At 35.9% G+C, this 21184-nt stretch overlaps 2 protein-coding genes across 17 annotated transcripts in view; one reads left to right on the top strand and one right to left on the bottom strand.

The window, feature by feature from the left end:
* LOC307119970 (NACHT, LRR and PYD domains-containing protein 3-like) overlaps window positions 1–21184 on the top strand; it is a 333135-nt gene that overhangs the window by 229579 nt on the left and 82372 nt on the right. The gene's annotated exons all lie outside the window — the stretch shown is intronic.
* abi1a (abl-interactor 1a) overlaps window positions 1698–21184 on the bottom strand; it is a 94376-nt gene continuing 74889 nt past the window's right edge. For 4 of the 16 annotated variants that reach the window (XM_079806752.1, XM_079806760.1, XM_079806761.1 and 1 more), the window contains 6 exons: window positions 17409–17509; window positions 12798–12887; window positions 9837–10034; window positions 7150–7236; window positions 4925–5116; window positions 1912–3288 (listed from right to left, as the gene is read on the bottom strand). In XM_079806752.1, coding sequence (XP_079662878.1) covers window positions 3113–3288; window positions 4925–5116; window positions 7150–7236; window positions 9837–10034; window positions 12798–12887; window positions 17409–17509 — 844 coding nt within the window. In that variant the 3' untranslated portion in view covers window positions 1912–3112. Of the gene's footprint in view, window positions 3289–4924; window positions 5117–7149; window positions 7237–9836; window positions 10035–12797; window positions 12888–17408; window positions 17510–21184 lie in introns of all 16 variants that reach the window. The other 12 variants (XM_079806763.1, XM_079806764.1, XM_079806766.1 and 9 more) reach the window with 6 other exon arrangements.

Below are 21184 nucleotides of genomic sequence, written 5' to 3'. Positions count from 1 at the left end.
ATTAATGGATATTAATAAAGCAAATCACATTAATATGATTCTTGTAGCACAATCTGATAGGTAGCATTTAACATCCATATTTAATATTTATTTATTTAAAATATTTACATAGTTTTAAGGGTAGGTTCAGGGTAGGGGTAGGTATGGATATTAAAAAAGCCTCAAATCAGATGAATATGATATGAATATGATGCTGGATGCTGTAATAAGGCCTCTGTAAGTCGCTTTGGATAAAAGCGTCTGCCAAATGCATAAATGTAAATGTAAATGGTAGCACAATCTGATAGGCAGCATTTTTTGCTGTCGAATTGTGCTACCTACTGTTTTAATGGGAGGTAGCAAAATCTGACAAGGTAGGACAAATCGACAGAACACCGGCTAACACAGCCGGTGCAGTTTCTCCAGAGCAACTGCTCGAGGCTGCACGGACTCTGATGACGACACAGCTGTTCCACGATTGGCCAGATTCACCGCATGACAGCGATCACGTGTGTTTCGTGTTTATTCTAAAACCTTCAGCTCTTTCTAATGCGCACAAATCTGTTTTTTTATAACAGTAAAACCTCCTTTCATGTAGTCGCGATGTTATATTGTCATGTTTATCAAAATAGAACTGATTAAAAACGTAGACCCCACTTCATTGATAGTGTAGGCTTATATGTTGAACTTTATTCTTGTACAAACACACGCTGTATTAAGCAGTACATAAAGTATTACATGATAATAATGTCTCTGAAACATCTGTGTATTGCCAAATATTGCATTTATTTCACTTCAGCTGATAAAGTATGCAAACACAGCGCGAGCGTCACTGCGGGAAGTAGAAAGTGTCCCCGTTTGCAGCTCCTCCCCGCCTGCACGCGGCTACTCTCGCCGATCAGTTGCTTTCGGCCGCAGCCGATGTCAAACACACCTTATGTTAAAACCGCGCACGCGAATGAGCCCAAACGCATGCAAATAATGAACTTTCGTGATTGTGAATATCTATAGTGTTCCGTGAGTATAACTCTACCACTAACGTGTGATGTGAATGTATGTCGCGTTGTTCAGTATTGGGATGGAGGCAAATTATAGAATTTGTAGAAAAATAATTAATTCAATGCAAAACCGGAAAACCGCAATACACAAGCACGTATTGAACCGTGAATGCCGTACTGAACGGTTCAATATTATATTGATAATTGTGGCATCCCTATATATATATATATATATATATATATATAAATGAAACATTTCAAATGTCAATTTTTCAATTTAGAAATACTTTTTAACTTGTTTGTTTCTTAAACTACACTTTAAAACAAATTAAATAAGCTTTTTTTTATGTGTTCATTTAAAAAAAGTGATTTATTTCCAGATTTGTTTGAATAAATGGATAACTTTTGAGCCATGAGAACTTGTTTATGACCTGGAAAAAAAAATAACCAACTTTTTTCTCAATTTTTATTCTCTCGGAATTATGAGTTTATATTCTCGCAAATTCTATCAAAAAAAGTCAATAATGTGAGATAAAGTTGCCCTTACCTTTATTTTTTTATTCCGTGGCAGAAACAAGCGTCCATATTGAACAGTAGTGTATCCATTTAGTGTTTCTACATTATATTTCATGCTTTCTTGAGGATTAGGAGGTCATGCCTTATCCATCTAGAGCAGCAGAATCACCACCAGCTCAAACATCACAATTTAACGCCTGTCTATCATAAATGACTTAAAGTTTATTGCTGTAGCAAAAACCTGCAAATCTCATAAAACATCTCATACTGTACATTTAGTTTGACCGCCATTTACATTAGCTATAAAGACAATTATTAGCTCTATTTTGTAGCTTTTGATGAATATCTGATGTATGGTGCATGAATCTGGTTCTACATCCTTCTAAAAAAGTAACAAAAAACGGTAAAAGAACAGACTCAGGTTTTACATAGAATGATTTATTATAAAAGACTGTACAATTAAATTTCAATTAACATTATAAATACAAATTCTGTGCCGAGACGAGCTTCAGCGCAGATGGAATTCAGTTGGAACACTTCAAATGTTTCAGTATGACAAAAAAAGTCTCAAGGCATTAGCTTTAAACTCCTGAAATGACTGACAGTGGTCAGACGTAGTTGAATGAAATCTCTGTAATGCGACTCCTAAAACAGCTCAAAGAAAGGGTGATTAATGCCAGACCCGAGTCGAGTAACCACACCAGTTCAATGCTCATACTGCAATATTGCTCTCTGTACTGTCCAATACAACACACGCCAGTTACTTGTTACAGACCATGGCACAAAAGATGAGTCCAGCATTGTAAGAATTGTGATTTGTACTGATTAGAAACCTTACAGCTTACATATTAAAGCTATCTACAGAATTCATGTTTGTTCATCGCAGCAAATACTTTAGTCATTTTGGCATTAACTAACTAAAAATATCACCATGGAGGGAGACGTTGTTGAGTCTTCGTGGAAACATGAACAATTTCTGTGCTTTGCATTCATTAACCAAATTAATAAAAACATTTATATCAATGTTTAACTAAAAATTAGAGCATAAACACAAGTAGTCTACAAATGCCTATATTTAACATAAAGTGTTCTGTAAATAATACAAAGATGGAAGCTGAACGGAATTGAACGTTTAGGTTACATATTTCAATTTTGTATGCATGCTTTACGTTTAGATTTTGATACACTTTGGGGCAATGACATGGTGCTTTAAGATAAAACATTAAAATGAATACGTTTGTAAAATGAGCATCCAAAATGATGCTCACGGAGAGAGGAGGTAAAGGAAATCAAATAAATCTCAGAATTTCAGTTGGAAATGTCAAAAAAAGTGGAGACAATCATCTACTTTACATGTTCACATGTTATTGACTGTTGAAGATAATGTGATTGACATTCACTACGGAAACCCCACAGGCTAACTCTCATTCTATGTACACTGACTTCCTCCGAATAGTTGGTCCATCCCGTTTGCCCACATCCACCCATCACCACAAAGTAAAGTTCATAGATTTTCATGATTGGCCATTTGTCAGGAACAAACATGTATCCTTGTACACGGTTTATACGGTGTTCACGATATCATCGTTTGGGTAAATATGAATTTAGTTACGGTCCCTTCAGTCGGCATAGTGCATGATGGACTCCACGTAGTTTCCGGGAAACAGACCAGTGACGCCGTTGCAAACTCCCTCGAACCAGCCGTCGTCATTCTTCTTGACGATGTAGATGATGGCTCCTTCTATAAAGCTCAGCTCGTCGTCCTTATCCTTGATGTAGTCGTAGATGGCAACCACTGTAAAGATGAACGATAATAGTTATTATACAACACTTCTTTCTGGTTCTCCAATCTGATTGGCTGAGAGCCTGTTTTAATACTATTATGAACAATATATAAAAAAAATACAAATAGTTACATATGTTAATAAAATAACAATAAAAATAAAATAATGTTACTACTACTGCTCGTTTAAATAAAAAATAAAAAAATCATTACACGTTAAATTCAAAATTATAAATGGTTACATAAAATAAACAAAACAATGGTAAAAAAATATTGTCGGGTTAACCAATAGAAATAAACCTAATAATAACAATATCAATAAAATATCAGTTACATGTTATTTTTTTAATGTTAATAATAATAATACAAATATATAAATCATTGCATGTTGATTATTTCAAAAATATAAATGTTACATATGTTAATAAATGACAATAGTAAATAAAACTATTTCTAATTATAAAACAATATAGTTTTTTATGTTAAATTAATACATTTAAAATATGTTAATACAAATAATTGTTAAATAAAAATAAACATAATAAAAAACTATAATAATGAAAAATATAATTAGTTGCATGTTAATAAATATTTTTTTAAATATGTATCAATATGTGTATATGTTGATAAAAATAAACAATACATGTTAATCAATATAAATATATAAATATATATATAAAACATTTACTATTTATAACATTATTATTATTATTATTATTATATATATACACACACACACACACACACACACACACACACACACACACACACACACACACACACACACACACACACACACACACACACACACACACACACACACACACACACACACACACACACACACACACACACACACACACACACACACACACACACACACACACACACACACACACACACACACACACACACACACACACACACACACACACACACACACACACACACACACACACACACATACATAATATAAATAGTTGCTATTAATAAATAAAATGTTATAAATATTTCTATAAATACGCATGTATAAATGTTAATAAAAAACTAAATACATGTTAATATCAATTCAAATATAAATAATTACATGTTAAAAATGACAAATTAATAATAATGATGAAAAATACAATATAATAGTTACATTACTAAATAAAATGTAATAAATATATGTGTGGGTGTATCTAAATGCTATTAAACAAAATAATAAACAAAAATAATGTTAAAAACTATAAACAGTAATATATAATTGCATTTTTGTAGAGAAAATACATATCCAGTACTACTGTTTAATACGGTGCGAGATCTGACTAGTCAATTAAATGTTAGCTACTAATGCTGCTAGTCATTTACATTTGTTTTCTTTTTAAATTACCATCATGTTTGTTACATTTTAAAATTAATATATTATTTTGAAAAGTGTTTATATGCAGCAGAAAACAAAATTTCATTTTCACCTCATATTAAAATGATTACCGGTTATGCAGGACAATATGGTATGAAATTTTATATCGGATTAACATAAACATCCCAATGAAGAGAATAGGCTTAAATAACCTATAGGCTAGTTGAGTGCACAATGTCAAGTTTTTCCTGCGGTTGCACATCTCTAGTTTTGTTGCAGATTAAAAAGGTATATGAAAAGCTTCACCTTTCTCAATGTAGGACTTGGGGGCCCATTGAGGGTCTCCGTCTGCATAGGGGTCACTGTACTGCACCACAGCTGCATCTGCATCTTCATCTTCATAGTCGGCTGGCGGCGGTGGCGGTGGAGGCGGAGCCTCGTCAAACATGGGTATGTCATCTGGTGGAGGGGGAGGCGGGGGAGTCGGGGTATCTGCAACTGCACACCCATCAAACAACAGTCAGATTAACAGACAATCAAAGGCATTAATGATGCGCTGGGCATGCAATCCATGCACACGTTCTCATGCAGACTGGTTAGTAGACATGCAAATCACATGAACAACGCTCATGTCTGCTGGAGACACTCATGCCGGGCGCTGGATTACACACATCACACACAGATCTATGGATCTAGGGAGATTATTGTATTTGTATGAAGGAACTCATGAATATGAATACTTACCAGATTTAAATGGAACAGAGAAGTTAAACACAACAGCCAAAATCGGCAATATTATGGAATCATTCTTCATAATACGCATTATACACTCTATACATTAAAAGTAGAACGCCACTTAGGGTTGTTTGCCGGATTGTGGAAAATGTGAGGCTGAAAAATGTTACAGAAAAATTCAAATAAGAGTTTCAGTTTTTAACTCTTTTAAAAGTGTTTAAGAGTTAAACCTTTTTAACAATAATTTTAATACATTTTGTATTTCCATTTCAGTTTGCTTTCAAAAGTATGGTTGGAAATAATTAAATAAATTGTATTAATTATATTGACAGAAGAGTTGGTATTGTTAACTAAAGCTTAAACCATTTAAAATTGTATTTATTATTTGGAAAATAAGGCTGAAAAAATTACTTGAGCATTAGATTAAATGGAAAATTAGTAATGTTGTCTTGGCCACTGAAATAAGATTAAGTAGAAGTGCTAAAATTACAAATAATAATAATAATAATAATACTGAAATAAAAGTAAATTAAGTCTAAATAGAAATATAAAAAATGATAAATATTACAAAGCCCATAAAATTACAAAAAATACACTAAAAATAAAATCTATTAAAAAGATGAATAAATACTATAATAGTATATAAATAAAATATAATCAGTCAGCTTAATACAAATTAAACATTGATATTTCATTAATTTTATTTGGCTTCAATACAGTGACTTGATTAAAAAAAAATCTATGGTTTCTAATTATTTAACCAATTATATTCAAATCATGTCATGTCTTTAATTAGTAATTATAATAATATAATATTATTTAAAATATAAAAACCTACAAACATTCTCACCCAATATAAATGTTTTTTTTTTAATACATGGAAATATATGGCTGCGTTACACTATTATTTTTTTTCTATCATTTTTCTATACATTTCAGATAAACATGCCCCTGTATGGCATATAAAATCAATATGAACTGTAATGAATTAATTCCATTTTCAAAACAATCCCTTGGATCCAAAAGAAATGGCAAACTGACCAGACTGTGTGCTCATAGTCAACAGTCCGGCTTTGTGAGACCACCTCAAAAACTCATCCCAGTACCAGAACGCATCACGAGAGGGCAGCAAAAACCACTTTGTAGATGTTTAAGACAAAACCTACAATGACAACTTCATCAAGCCATGCTTCTTTCTGAAATATAGTGCACTCAAAGTGCTCTGCTCTGATGACTGGCGAACCGTTGGGATAAAAGGTTTCAATTCTTCCCATGGTGCATCAGTGTGGTTCAGCCCTACCTGAAGCTTGCTGGGTACAAATCAAACAAAAGTAGCCTGTGAAACGCCGTCTAATATATCACACACAGGGGAAGTGTATATATGAGGCATGCTTTATTGCCATTGAATATAACCCAATGGAAAACACAATGTAGAGCATACATAAAGCAGAAAAACAAAACAATGAGCGCCTTTCAAGTACAAAACGTTAAAATCTTGCCTCAAACTGCCTAGTAAGCCTCTTTAAGGTTACATAAAACAATACACACTTATGTAAATGTGTGACACACTTTTTGTTTGCAGCAAACAGGCTTTAGGCATTAAGAAAGGCTTTGTTTCGATCTGTTGTAGTGTATTGAATTATACAATGGCAATACGCATGCACTCTTTGACCTGCAGTCGCTACGACAATGAACAATGACTACATCAGCACAAACAGTCGGAGCATGCAGGAAACCTCTAACGCATCCACATGCTACGGCGAGAAGCGTTGGGGAAAGGTGGCCGTCAGACTTACTGTTTTCCTGTACTCTGGCCACAAAGCCTGTGAGTGGTATCTGTGGGGTGAGCTGGGGCATGGGCGGAGGAGGGGGGGCCATAGACACTGAACACCACCCATCACAACCACACACACACACACAGAGAGAGTCAAAGAGCAGGAGAAACAATGAGGAAAGAGAAAAAAGCAGGAAGAGGAAGAGAGAGAAAAAAAAAAACATCAGTCCCACATAATAAAGGTGGGGAAAGTACTCCTATTGGAATAGGAAGCCTATATAGATATAGAAAGACTGAACGTTCATTCTCTCTTGTAATTTGATCTCAAATAACATAAATCAGCAGCGTTCTCATATTTTTTGACCAATGAATTTCGGACTTTCCAGTAACACTTTGAGGTGACGCATAATTACACGCAACTAACTCTATAGTAAGTACATGAAGTTAATGAATATTACTCCGTCCTTGTTAGTGCAATTATACTGTAACAATGAAACCTTTAAATAAAGGGTCATACTTAATTTTGAGCCGTCATTGTTGTGTAATTATATATTTAACCTGTTAACTGTCACCGCCCTTTTTGAAAATCCAAACTTAAATGGTTGCAATTCAAGAATGCGTTGGAATATAGACATAAGTTTGGTCTCATTTTAAAGAAGAGAGTCAGCAGATTATGGCTCAAGTGAAATCACTTAAAAAAATTATATGAAAAACTATGAAAACGTTATGAAAGTTTAAATTTACTGTAAATGAAATGTACTGTACTAAATATTTTATATAAAATATATATGTTACAAAATGTGTACGCTAAAATTACTATCAAATCAAAGCCAAATGTCTAACCAATTTGTGTTCCAATTTTGAAGTTGATATCACAAAAATGTAAGTTCCAAAGAGATTTTGTTTAGACACTGTACCACAAATAGCAAAAATGTTGTAATATGAAACATGACGACGCCCACTAGGGGAGGAGCCTCTAGAAGAAATTAGATTATCGTTTCCTTGGTAACGCAAAATCTGATTTCAAAACAGTTTTCGAATGATATATAGTTTGTCAACATTATATCAGGATAAATATAGGATATAATTGTTTTAAACATGCAGTGACAAATGGGCCCACCGGTGGGCCAATCACAGTTAACAGGTTAAGTACTGAGTAATATTAATTAACTACATGTACTTACTATAGGGTTAGTTGCTTATACTTATCATAGTAATAACAGTAAATTATTACATGTAACATATGAAACAAGGACACTGTAAAATAAAGTGTTACCAAATAAAGTGTAATCATTATATCATAAGAAGTCATTTTTATCTGGTGAAATATTGTTTTGCATAACTATAAACACTTATTCAATTTGGAAATTCCCATTTAAGAAATGGTGTTATATGGTGTTTTTTTCAGGACTAAATGCTTAAATTTAAAACATAAAAAAAAAACCGGAACAAAAAAAAGTCCATGTATTTTTAGGTTTTTCAGATAAAATAGCATTTGAATATATTTTTGCTAAATCTGCCTCATTGCAAAGTAGTCTTCAAAAAAAAAAGGGCAAACTTTGCTGTGAAAAGGTTATTAAAAAAACCTTTCCATAAATAAATATTGTGTATCATTATGAACACTACTGTTCAAAAGTTTGGGTCGGCAAGATTTTTTGCTTATGAAAAAAATCATCAAGTCTGCATTTATTTAATCAAAATAATAATTATTATAAAATAAATATTACTTCGTGACTATGAATATGACTTTTTTGTATTTTAATATATTTTAAAATGTAATTTATTCTTGTGATGCAAACTGAATACTCCAGTCTTCAGTGTCACCTGACCCTTCAGAAATCATTCTAATATGCTGATTTGCTGCTCAAGAAACATTTCTTATTATAATCAATGCTGAAAACAGTTTAATGTTTTTGCGATAAAAAATGTTCAGTTCAGAAGAACAGCATTTATTTCAAATATAATCTTTTGTAACATTATAAATGTCTTTACTGACATTTTTTTATTTCATTTAATCCTTGTTAATTAAAAGTATTTATTTCTTTTAAAAAAATCGTACTGACCTCAAACTTTTGGAACGGTGGCGTATATCATCATCAACCAAAATAAAAAGTTGTGATAAAATTGATCTTATTTCGCCCACCCCTAACCACAGGCAAACACTTCACCTCAGAAAAACAAAAAACTAAATGTTGCAGTTAGACGAGATTAACATATAATATAAACCCACTGTCCACATGATGACAGATGATGTGATAGTGGCCAGTTTGTTAAAACGAGCAGGATTTTTTCCCCTGGATGCATGAATGATGTGTGATTCATTCACGCTCTCATTCATGTCTGATGCCGATATGACCGTCATTCGCTCTAATGCTCATGGACATCTGACAGTGGGATTTAAAGTCTCGGCTCTAATGCGTAGGAGACAATAAATCTCCATTCATAAACAGGTGGCCACGGACCCTGTGCTCTCACTAATCATAAATCTGAGGCTTTTCTGGTCTTAATGACATTAGTGTGTACGGCCGCACACCTGTGGGGAGAGACAGGCTGTTCCCTCCACCACAGACGGGACGCGCCTAAAATAACTCTTTTAAGATGCCTGGATATGGCTGATTTTTTACAGGAATTACACTGTCAAGTGCGTGATTCAATGTGATGTGACTTTAAACGTGTCTGTATATTCGTGCAGCGTTCTTCGTCTCTTACTTGCGTTTGTGCCCCCGTTAACGTGCGGCTGCTGCAGGGAGAACTGGGAAGAGACGGACGGGGCTCGGCGGTATGTACCCGTGGCAGAAACCATGGAGACGGAGGAGGAGGTGGAGGAGTTGTGTCGGGAGATCTGTCGAGATATCGTGCCGAACTGCGACATGGGGATGGGCCCGAGACCTGGCCCAGCAGCCACAGCTGTTAGTGCCCAGAGAAGAAGGTACAAAGACAGGAGAAAAACCAGGAGAGGCCAGTGAATTACATACTTACAGCAGGCAAGGAAAGCGTCCCGAGAATAGTTTAGCTGATTCATTTGAGGAAATAACTAATAGGCAGAAGAGTGAACCTAACGAAACATGTCAAGCACAATTCCAGGTCATTTGATACTTTTCATACTTTTTTATAGTGCTGTTAAATTGTTTAATCGTGATTAAAGGGTTAGTTCACCCAAAAAGGAAAATTCTGTCATCATTTACTCAAGCTGTTCCAAACCTGTACACAAAAGATATTTCGAAGAATATGGGTAACCAAACAGTTGATGGGCCATAGTATGGAGAAGAAAAAAAAACATTCTTCAAAATATATGTATTTTTTGTGTTTAGCAGAAGAAGAAAAAAATTATTCAGGTGAGTAATGACAGTATTTTCATTTTAGGGTGAACTATCACTTTAATTGCATCTAAAATAAAAGTTTTTGCACACACACACACCCTTCACAAACTTATGTTAAAGGCGAATAATCGCTATTAATCGATTTGACCACACTACTTTTTAGCCGTTTTTTTAATTATATATTTTTTTACACAAAAAATAAACAAATATTTTCCCTCCAAATAATAAGGCACAACCCCCCCCCCCCCCGTAGATTTATAAATCTTTTACTAATTTGAATAATTTAAAATAATTTATAACTCATAAGTAAAACATGTTATTATATTTTATTTGACCCTGGACCACAAAACCAGTCATAAGGGTCAATTTTTGGAAATTGAGATGTATACATCATCTGTATAAATAAGCATTCAATTGATGTATGGTTTGTTAGGATAGGACAATATTTGGCTGAAAAACTGGATTCTGAGGGTGCAAAAAAAATCTACATATTGTGAATATCGCCTTTCAAGTTGTCCAAATGAAGTTCTTAGCAATGCATGTTATTACTACTAGTACTTTTTTATATATATATTTACGGTAGGAAATTTACATAATATCTTTAGGAACATGATCTTTACTTAATATCCTAATGAATTTTGGTATATATTTATAAAAGATTTGACCCATACAATGTATTGATGGCTATTGTCACAAATATACCCGTGCGACTTATAACTGGTTTTGTGGTCCAGGGTGACATATTTTATATTATATTATTTTATATTAATTTTGATTTTGGCCTAGACATGTTTCACCAGATTCACAAAGAAAATCTGGGCTTGAGAAACCCAACATCAGATGGAAACTCAGAAAACAAAAAGCCATTTTACTTTAAGAACTACAAACAATGACAATGTAATTATACAACACTACAACAGGACCTGCAATAAAATGCACAAAGTTAGAAAAAGCCCTGAGAAAGAGTACCACATTGTAGTTGTATTGGTAATATAGTCCTTTGTGTGTTTACAGTCTGCAGATGGGATTTCCTCTATAGGGACATTTCCTGTTGACAGTGGCAGATAACAGGGAAGCCCTAGAGAGACACGGTCTCCCTAATAGTGATGGCCGGAACGAAGCGAACAACAAACACAGTGGACAAACATCACTGTGACACCACAAGCCTTCACCAGTGACATATGATATGAACACAATACAAACATCTCGCTCATTCCACTGTGTCCTGGTGGAGCCAGTGAAAACCCATTCATGAACATAATTATCAGATATGATGTTTAAATACATTTACATTTAAACATTTAGTATATCCAAAGCACTTACAAAAGAGGAACAAAAGTAATTTGTCAATTCGTCATGCACAGGCTAACATGATGTTAACTTAATGTTCTGTTTTGTCGTCGAATGCTCAAGCTCTTTAAAGTCCGGTGGATTCTGATTGGCTGTTTTTATAGCTAGAAAATCAGTTTCTAGTTAATCAGCTAGAAAAATTAATTCTGAAAGTGATTCCAAAAATATTGTTCCTCTTTGGCATCACCGTTATAGTTGTGGTGTGGACTTCCCTATTCTCACAGAATTAGAATGATTATTAAAACGTTATAGTTATTGTCCTTGGTGCGAACAGCCCTTAAAGCTACACTGTGTAACTTTTTTTGTTTATTCTTAGCTAAAAACACTTAGTTCTTTCAAAAATATGTGTTCATTAATGTATATTTACTTCTTTCAAGTAATAAAGTATTCTCGTAAGTTTATAATATGCCATTGAAAATACATACGGGTAATGGGTTCGAATGCGGGTCGCCATGTTGCCCCTCCATCTTGAAAGTACATTAGCCAAAGAGGGACATACCCGTAAATTCAAGCTTCGCCTTTTGCGTTTTAACACTCGATGGCACCGTGTCGAATGTGGACGAGGTCGAACTGGAAGCCATGTTAATGTTGGACTAAATCGGCCACCGTAGGAGTTGAGAGGAACTGAGAGGAATAGAAACTAATATTCACTGGATGGTCATATACCTTTTCACCGCTAGATGGGGGAAAATATCACACAGTGTAGCTTTAAGTCTACAGGCTTTTTGGCCTTATCAAACACCACAATCTGCCCATATGTGCTTTATGAATTGTGAGTAATACACTCATGCAGATTAGAGACTTCTCCACAGTGCATTGATTTAAACTGGTTGATTAAGAACAAAACCGCCACCCAAAATAACAATTACATCACCACCACCATCCCCAAAAGTGACCCATTCTGACACCCAGACAGACAGGTGGACGGTGGGACGGTAACGCCGGTGCTGCCCGGAACAGACTTTGTGCAGTTGGCGATGGGATTGGGGGAGGGGCTCACCTATAGCAGCGGCTGGCATTGGTGGACCCTGACCGGGGAGGGGGGGAGGAGGAGGAGGGGCTGGGGGAGGAGCGGCCCATGAGGGTTCGACTGCGGGTCAGAACGTCATATAAGAGAAAACACCTTGAGCGCGATTCATTCATTAATAGCGCACAAAAACTTAAGCTTGGTTCCAAAACCCAGTGAGCTACCTTGCTGTCTACATAGACAGGCAGCATCCTAACTATCCTATATGCATCCTCGTATGTCACTGATTTGAACAATTCCACATGAGCAGCAACTTCACGTGGCACATGAATAGCACTGGATGAAGCACATGGCAGACTTGACTCTAAATTGACTCCAGTGGAGTTTGATGTTAGAATGATGCTAAGCTAACAACACAATGCTAAAAACATGGCACAACGCAAACATTGGGTAAAACAGATAGGGTGCGTCTCATTCAGTTCCCTAGCTCCCGAGCTTGTGAGTATATTGTGCACACGAATTCTGGTAAGGACAGTAAAGGACGCTGGCTCACTACACATTGGGACACTGATGACTTTATTTCCGTCCTCATTGCACAACATCATTACCGGTATTTATGAACAACAGCAGAGCTGATGTCTTTCTGACATAACTTGTAATGTATTTAAAGTACATAATGATAAATACTTTGCTTGTTACATATGCGTGCAACATTTCAGACGTAAATAAATTACATTTTAGCTAGAATGTGTTTATTACTGTCTAATGGTGTATGTTTATGCTGAAATATAATAAAACAATGGTTTATATTTTTTAAAACGCATATTGTGTGTCGTTATCGGTCGTTATGTGTAGTGAGTTGGCTCACGTGATTTAAGTTTCATGCTTCAGAACTTACATTAAAGGAGCATAGTGAGCATCGATGCACCCTGGGTTTTGCGGTGCATTGTGGGACATTTTCGGGAGCGAACGTTTCAGTGCACTGGAAGGATTCTGCGATTGAGACAGCCCTTAAAATGGCCGACTCCCTGATCAGTGCCCTGACTATTGAACTAGGGAGCTGATTGAGACGTACCCATAGAGTGCTGCAGTGATGACATTTTTGACAACCACCCTGGATGTTTGCATCACCCCGGTTCCCTAGACAAAAAACCAACAGGATTTTTCCATTGGCTTTTGGGTTATTGCAAAAAAAGCTCTCTGAACAAGTTTATGATTCTCACGTTTTATCCACCATGATGATCTTGACAAATGAACATAATGGAACTTGTAAGCCTAAATATAATCGGCAGAAGAAAAAAGATAAACGTAGAGCATAAACAAACAATACCACGGCCCTATCCTAGCAAGCAATTTTGCGTTTAAAAGACGTCTAAGGCCGCATTCACGCTGCAGGTCTTGATGCACAATTCCGATTTGGTGACTATATCCGATTTTTTGGACGACCTGCTTACATCATCTTTTAAAAGCGACCCTATTATATTTGCATTTACACTATACACTGGTGAAACAGCCCTAAATGTTCTGACCTGGAAAAGGAAGTCAAATGGCGCGATATGCAATGGACTCAATGGATGCAGACGAGATGATTATTCAATGTTTTGCTTCTTTAAAGGTCAGCAAAACATTGCTCTCGTAAGGCGGAGAAAAAAGAGGAGAGCCCTTGATCGCAATTCGTGTCCACCTGAGTTGACGTTAGGGCTGTGTATCACCAACAATGTCACGATACGTATCAAGATATGGATCAATTTGGAATTTCTTTTGAGCAGAGTTTAGTAACAGTTAATATCTGTTTAGTGAATAACCAATGTTATAACAGACGTGATAAGTGAAAAATGATTTTGTTTTTGTTGTGTTTTAACAATGAGTTAAATGAATTAAATAAATTGTCACAAAAAAAGCTTGGAATGGCTCGATTCAATATCGATTATTTTGGATACATATCAGGTACACACATCTCTCAACGAATGCTGTAAACTATGGGAGTCGTAGCCTACTATAATAGCCTACTGAATGTCAAAAATTAACTGATTTGTTACACTCAATTATGTTTTTTTTATAATGAAGTTATAATATTAGCTTTAGAAATTACATAATCATAGTAGTTAATCAAACCAGATTAATTAAAACATGCATGAAATATATTAAAAAACATAAAAAAATTATAATGAATATGTAATATGGTACATATATTTAGCAAAATGCTCCTCTCTATAGTACATTTTTCTAGCTCACTAATTAATTTATGGACACTGGATATGGACGTTATGTGACATTGTTTACAAGCGAATTTACTGATGTCTTTCCGCTTTGAAACACTGATTGAGCGATCACATGAGACTGATATGGATTTTGGTAAGTTGTACTCTATCTCTTAACAGACTTTCAGATGCACATTCATGTTTATCTCGGGATTTAACTGGTATTAGGCGGAGAAGAAGATCAGTTCACGTGCGCAGCGCGCTGCAGCCTGCTGCTTCTCATGAGCCGAGCTGCGCCAGAGCGATCTAGCGCCTAAACTAATTCATGTTTTTAGATCTCTGAATAAAATTGACGTAATTTGAAATCTGAGACTTTGTTCCATATCAATAGTAACAAAGCAGAAAGATTTAATGGATTGGAGGCGCGCTGCAAAAACTGTAACAACTTAAAATCCAAAAACGTATCCATTTTGAATGTCTTGCACTGCTGCTGGCGTTGTTAAAATTGGCACCACTTGACTCGCGTGATAATTGGTTACATTCAAAATCACACAATATCGATAAGGCAGCTGCTGTATCGATACACGCATCGTCAGGAGTTCATGACGATGTATCGATATTTTGAGCACAGCCCTAGTTGACGTCATTCGCCTCCGTCCATTTTTCAATGACGTACGACTCGCATTTACTGGGGAATATCTGAGGATATCGGAATTCATGTTTTTTTCCTGCTTACATGTTCACGTCATATCTCATGTGCCACATGAGAGGGAAAAAAAAAATCGTCATTGGGTCACTTGAACCATGCAGTGTAAATGGGGCCTAATAGCCGTCCAAACACAGCACTAACGTCTAGGCTAAAACAAAGCAAAATCTGGACTGTCAGTGAAAATGTAATAGACGTCTAACCATACCCCAAGAATGAACTAGTCATCAACTTCAAAGAAATGAAACCAAACACCATAATCACTGCTGACTTAGCTTACATGATGGAATATCATACATCTCGCAAGTTATTTTGGCAAAAAAATGACGTGACCAAATTCAAGGTTATTTTGGCTAGAAGTGAGTTACTCATAGCCGGACTATATCGGGTATAGTTGACCGAGACTGTGAAATTATGGCTATTGCTTGCTGGGATGACTTCAATGTCTTCATCTCTAGCTTCTCAGTCTCCTAACTGTTTCAATCTTTATTCTAGCTTGCTTTTAAATAGCTTGCAAGAGCGCCATTATAAACACAATTAGGCAGTAAAAGCAGACTAGTGAGTAGATGAATTTCCTTTATCAAGGCACATAAAAGCTTTATAGGGGTTTTACTCACAAAGGGGATTTACTGCTACATTTTTGTAGAATAAAACGTGAGAAAACGAGAGCTTTTGTTAACCACAGACCTTATTTCAGGCATTTAAAACCCATTTAAAAAACCATTGACTTCTGACAATGGAACCAGAAGGGTGAACATGTTAACTTGTTTCCACGTTGGACAGGTTTTTGAAATACTTACAATAGTTTGACTTTAGCCTGTTGCTAAGCTAAAAAAAACACCCTATAAACAACTTTTAATCAGACAGAACCCATCTGAACTGATATTTTTGATCAATCTGTTTTTTACATAAACTATTTTGCGTATATCAAATATCCAGAACTGAATGGTGTAAGTATAATCAACATTCCCTCAATGCTGTCTGTCATATTGGATTACATTTGTAATGCAACTTCTCCACAAAGGGTACAACTGATGCTGCCTAATTAGAGCTAAAGTGAGGGATCTTGGCTTAAAAGTATAGAATAGCCGAAATGTGTTTAAGCTTTAAAATGCTGCCTAAGTAGGTAGCTCACTAGGTTTTGGATGGCAAGATTGTCCTTCAGCAGAGCCTAGAAGAAAACCTAGAGGAAAAACCTTAAATTTGATGAGACAAATACACAAACAGATGAATAAAAAGGGTACAAGGACAGAGAAGCTGCATTCAAAAGTCCTGTCAGCACCTAAATAACAATCCAGGAAAATCAAATCAGAGGTGCTGATGCAGTGTTGCTATGGTGACCGTAAGGATTCAGGAGGTGGTGGTGGGGGGGTTCTGCTCCTCTTGGCTACAGCATGTATATCGGAAGAGAACAGGACAGTGGCCTCTTTTCTCACTAAACTCTTTCTCTTTTCGTTCTCTTCAGTCAGACCACCCTTTAGAGTATTCCACTTCCGCTCTCTTTCTACCTGTCCTTGTGCTGTGTAGTGGCCTACTTTGACAAACCTTTAGCTGGAAGAATCAGGCCATGAGAACTGTAGGCATACTGAACAACTAATCCTGCTCCGTTCCTCACTCTAGAGAGCAGGAAATACTGCAGCGTTAAATACCCACACGTGGGGAGTACGTCTAATTCTCGAGTTGGCCCTAACCTGTAGGGCAGTGTGCTTCAGATGCTGTATGTGGGCTGCAGCTCACCTGGGACTGAGTTGGGAATGGAGGGAGTCGGCACAGCGATGGGAATGCCGATGCTGCTGCCGCCACTGTTCTCTCGACTGCCGCTTCCCCCGCTGCTGCCACTACAGAGAGAAAGAGAAGAAGTCAGATACAGACTTAGTATCTTAAAGTTCTTAGCATACTATCATGCATATCAATATCAACAGAGATCTTTTTCTCAACTCGTCAGATCTATATTAGGGCTGTCAAATCGATTAATCGAGCATAAAAGTTTGTGTTGATACTATATATATTTGCCAAAAGTTTTTGGACGCCTGCCTTTACATGCACATGAACTTTAATGACATCTCATTCTTAATCTGTAGGGTTTAATATGGAGTTGGCCCAGCCTTTGCAGCTATAACAGCTTCAACTCTTCTGGGAAGGCTTTCCACAAGGTTTAGGAGTGTGTTTATGGGAATTTTTGACCATTCTTGAATTTTTTGTGAGGTCAGGCACTGATGTGGCTAGGCAGTCTCTGCTCTAATTCATCCCAAAGGTGTTCTATTGGGTTGAGGTCAGGACTCCACACCAAACTCGCTCATCCATGTCTTTATGGACCTTGCTTTGTTGGAACAGGAAGGGGCAATCCCCAAACGGTTCCCACAAAGTTGGGAGCATGAAATTGTCCAAAATGTCTTGGTATGCAGAAGCATTAAGAGTTCCTTTCACTGGAACTAAGGGGCCAATCCCAACCCCTGAAAAACTTCTGCGCACTGTGTGTCTCAGCATGCGCTGACCCCGCTCTATGATTTTACGTGGCTTCCCACTTTGTGGCTGAGTTACTGTTGTTCCCAATTGCTTTCACTTTGTTATAATACCACTAACAGTTGACCGACCGTGGAATATTTAGTAGTGAGGAAATTTCACGAATGGACTTACTGAACAGGTGGCAACCAATCACGCTTGAATCCACTGAGCTCCTGAGAGTGACCCATTCTTTCACAAATGTTTGTAGAAGCGTCTGCATGTCTCTGTGCTTGATTTTATACACCTTTGGCCATGGAAGTGATTGGTAAACCTGAATTAAATTATTTAGAGGGGTGTCCCAATACTTTTGGCAATACAGTATATATATATTGCCAAAAGTATTGGGACACCCCTCTAAATAATTTAATTCAACACGGCACGCATACATGTACGTGTGTGTATTCATATTATATAAACGCAAACTTTTATGTTAGATGCGATTAATCGATTTGACAGCACTGTGTGTGTGTATATGTGTGTATATATATATATATATATATATATATATATATATATATATATATATATATATATATATATATATATATATATATATATATATATATATATATATATATATATATATATATATATATATATATATATATATATATATATATATATATATATATATATATATATATATATATATATATATATATATATATATATATAAACACACACACACACACACACACATATAGTATACACATACATACAGTATACACACACATATATATATAAACACAAACATTTATGTTAGAGGCAGCTTTCACGATTTGATAATCATACTAATCCATGTCGCAATTTTGATTTTATTCCAATTAATTGTGCAGCCCTACATATTCATGTCCAAGATCACCGCATGCCACAATGAGGTCATGATGTAATTTGAAATGTGTTTCATTACATAATACATACTGTTCCACATACTATTTTGAAGGAACAGTAAGCAGAACATAGTATACTGTGTAGTATTCAGTAAGTAAGCCAGTGTTCTGTTCTGAGTTTACAGGCTCACATGGTAAAGTGACCTAGATACACACTTGGCTTTGAGCCACATTGTACTACGTTAGCCATACGTAGTTATGCGTACATTCAACGCAGATCAATTTATGGATTATTTAACACTGTGGAGCTACGAACACGATTGCATCAGTGTTACACCCCCACATGAGCACAGTTTTAGAAATCAGCCATGATCCTCTGTGTCTGCTGTGTGTCCATGTAGAAACCAGAGCAGCAGGGGATCCACGCTGCACTGCTACAGATCTCATTAATCGCAGCACCCAGGCTTTAATGCTCCATTGTCTTAACAGAGATCGAGTTAAATGATCTGATTTTAACTAGAGATGAGTAAAAAAAAAATTTTTTTCAAAACTAACTGGTCTGTGGGTTCTCACACAATTGTGACTTTCTAGCAATTTCATATTATTAACTTTTGCAAGAATGTCTAGCAATTGTCTTTTTTTTCTGAATTGTGAGACAGTATAAAGTCGCAATTACCTTTTTTTTTTTATTCCATGCCCGAAACAAATTTAAATGAGATCATTTCAAATGTGATTTTAAAACTGCTTGATTGCTCGTATTGAGGCAAAATGTAAGTACATCATCGCCCAGCTCTAATCTGCTAAGGTGACTATAAGGCATGAAGATATTAGGATATTATAAACATTAGGATATGAAACAATGTGTATTGTGAAAGGCGCTATACAAATCAATTTGACTTGACTTGATATCTGGTCATCTGACAAACATTGAAACACTCAATGTTTTGAAAAAAGAAAAAGACTAAATAAATCACTACTCAACCTCACCAGATGACTAGATCCATTTGTAAATGTAACCTTAAAGAAACAAAATGGTTAACTCACACTGTCGTAACTAGGGTTGGGTATCATTTGGGGGTTTTTTTCGATTCCGGTGCCAAACCGATACTTTTAAAGCAGTACCGGTGCCTAAACGGTTCCTGAACCGATACTTAAAAAAAAAAAGGCCACAAAACGAGGTGGATGACATTAAATGGCTTTTTATTGATTTATTTTTTATTTAAATTGAACCATTTATTAAAAGTTTAATGTATACTTAAATGTATGAATATAAATAAATACAAAACACAATTTACTTATTTAAAAATTATTATTGACTTATTTACAAATTCACAGTAAAACCTAAGCCATCTAACCCAACTACAACAAGCCTAATATAACTCTAAATAACAGTTACAGTAATAACAGCAGTAGTCTGTATTCTTGGTATGCTACAAACCAGCTTCGAGCTTCAGCTTTATTTTGAAATATGATCATATTCTCTGGCTAAATATTTTAGAACGCATGTTTCTCACATGACACACCGCAGCCGCAATAGCGCTGACAGCTCAGCTATATCGGGTTTATTTCGTTTTTTCTTTTTATTCAAAATATTCACAAACTATCAGATGTTCAAATGTGTGAGTGAATGTGTGTTAGTTGATCTATAAAGCGCAATGGGCGGCGCCATGTTAGTTTGCGCCTCAGAATCGGATCTGTCGGATTTACAACACTTGAGTTCATTCTCGTCTCACGAAATAAGTTACATGAAAGTAAGTGAACCAGTGACCAGTGAACTGGAAGAAGAATAGCGTAAACTATAAAGTTACTATATAATGTGCATGAATCTGATGTGAATAAAACATGTAACGTTAGTCAAATTATAACCGTCTGAAAGGATTGTCATTCCATAGACATCAGTGTTTTTTGCTAGTAGCCTACTTATGAGCATTTAAATGTGTGAAACCTGAAATAAACATGATGTGGTTGAAAACACTGAATAGTTGTAATGAGTTGTGATGTGACCAGCGCTGAGTGTCTGTCTCTGGCTCGGTGCCAGCCAAAGCGCGAAACCACGTTTGAATTTTTGGCACCGGAATGTGGAACCGCAATCTGCATTCTGATTCGGTCCGGTACATACCGGTTAACGTTATATAAGTAGTGGCACCGGGTTTCGGTACCCAACCCTAGTCGTAACCC

This window comes from Gobio gobio (assembly GCF_949357685.1).
Source record: "Gobio gobio genome assembly, chromosome: 23".
Lineage (NCBI taxonomy): Eukaryota > Metazoa > Chordata > Actinopteri > Cypriniformes > Gobionidae > Gobio > Gobio gobio.
This window is presented reverse-complemented; position numbering and strand designations above follow the sequence as displayed.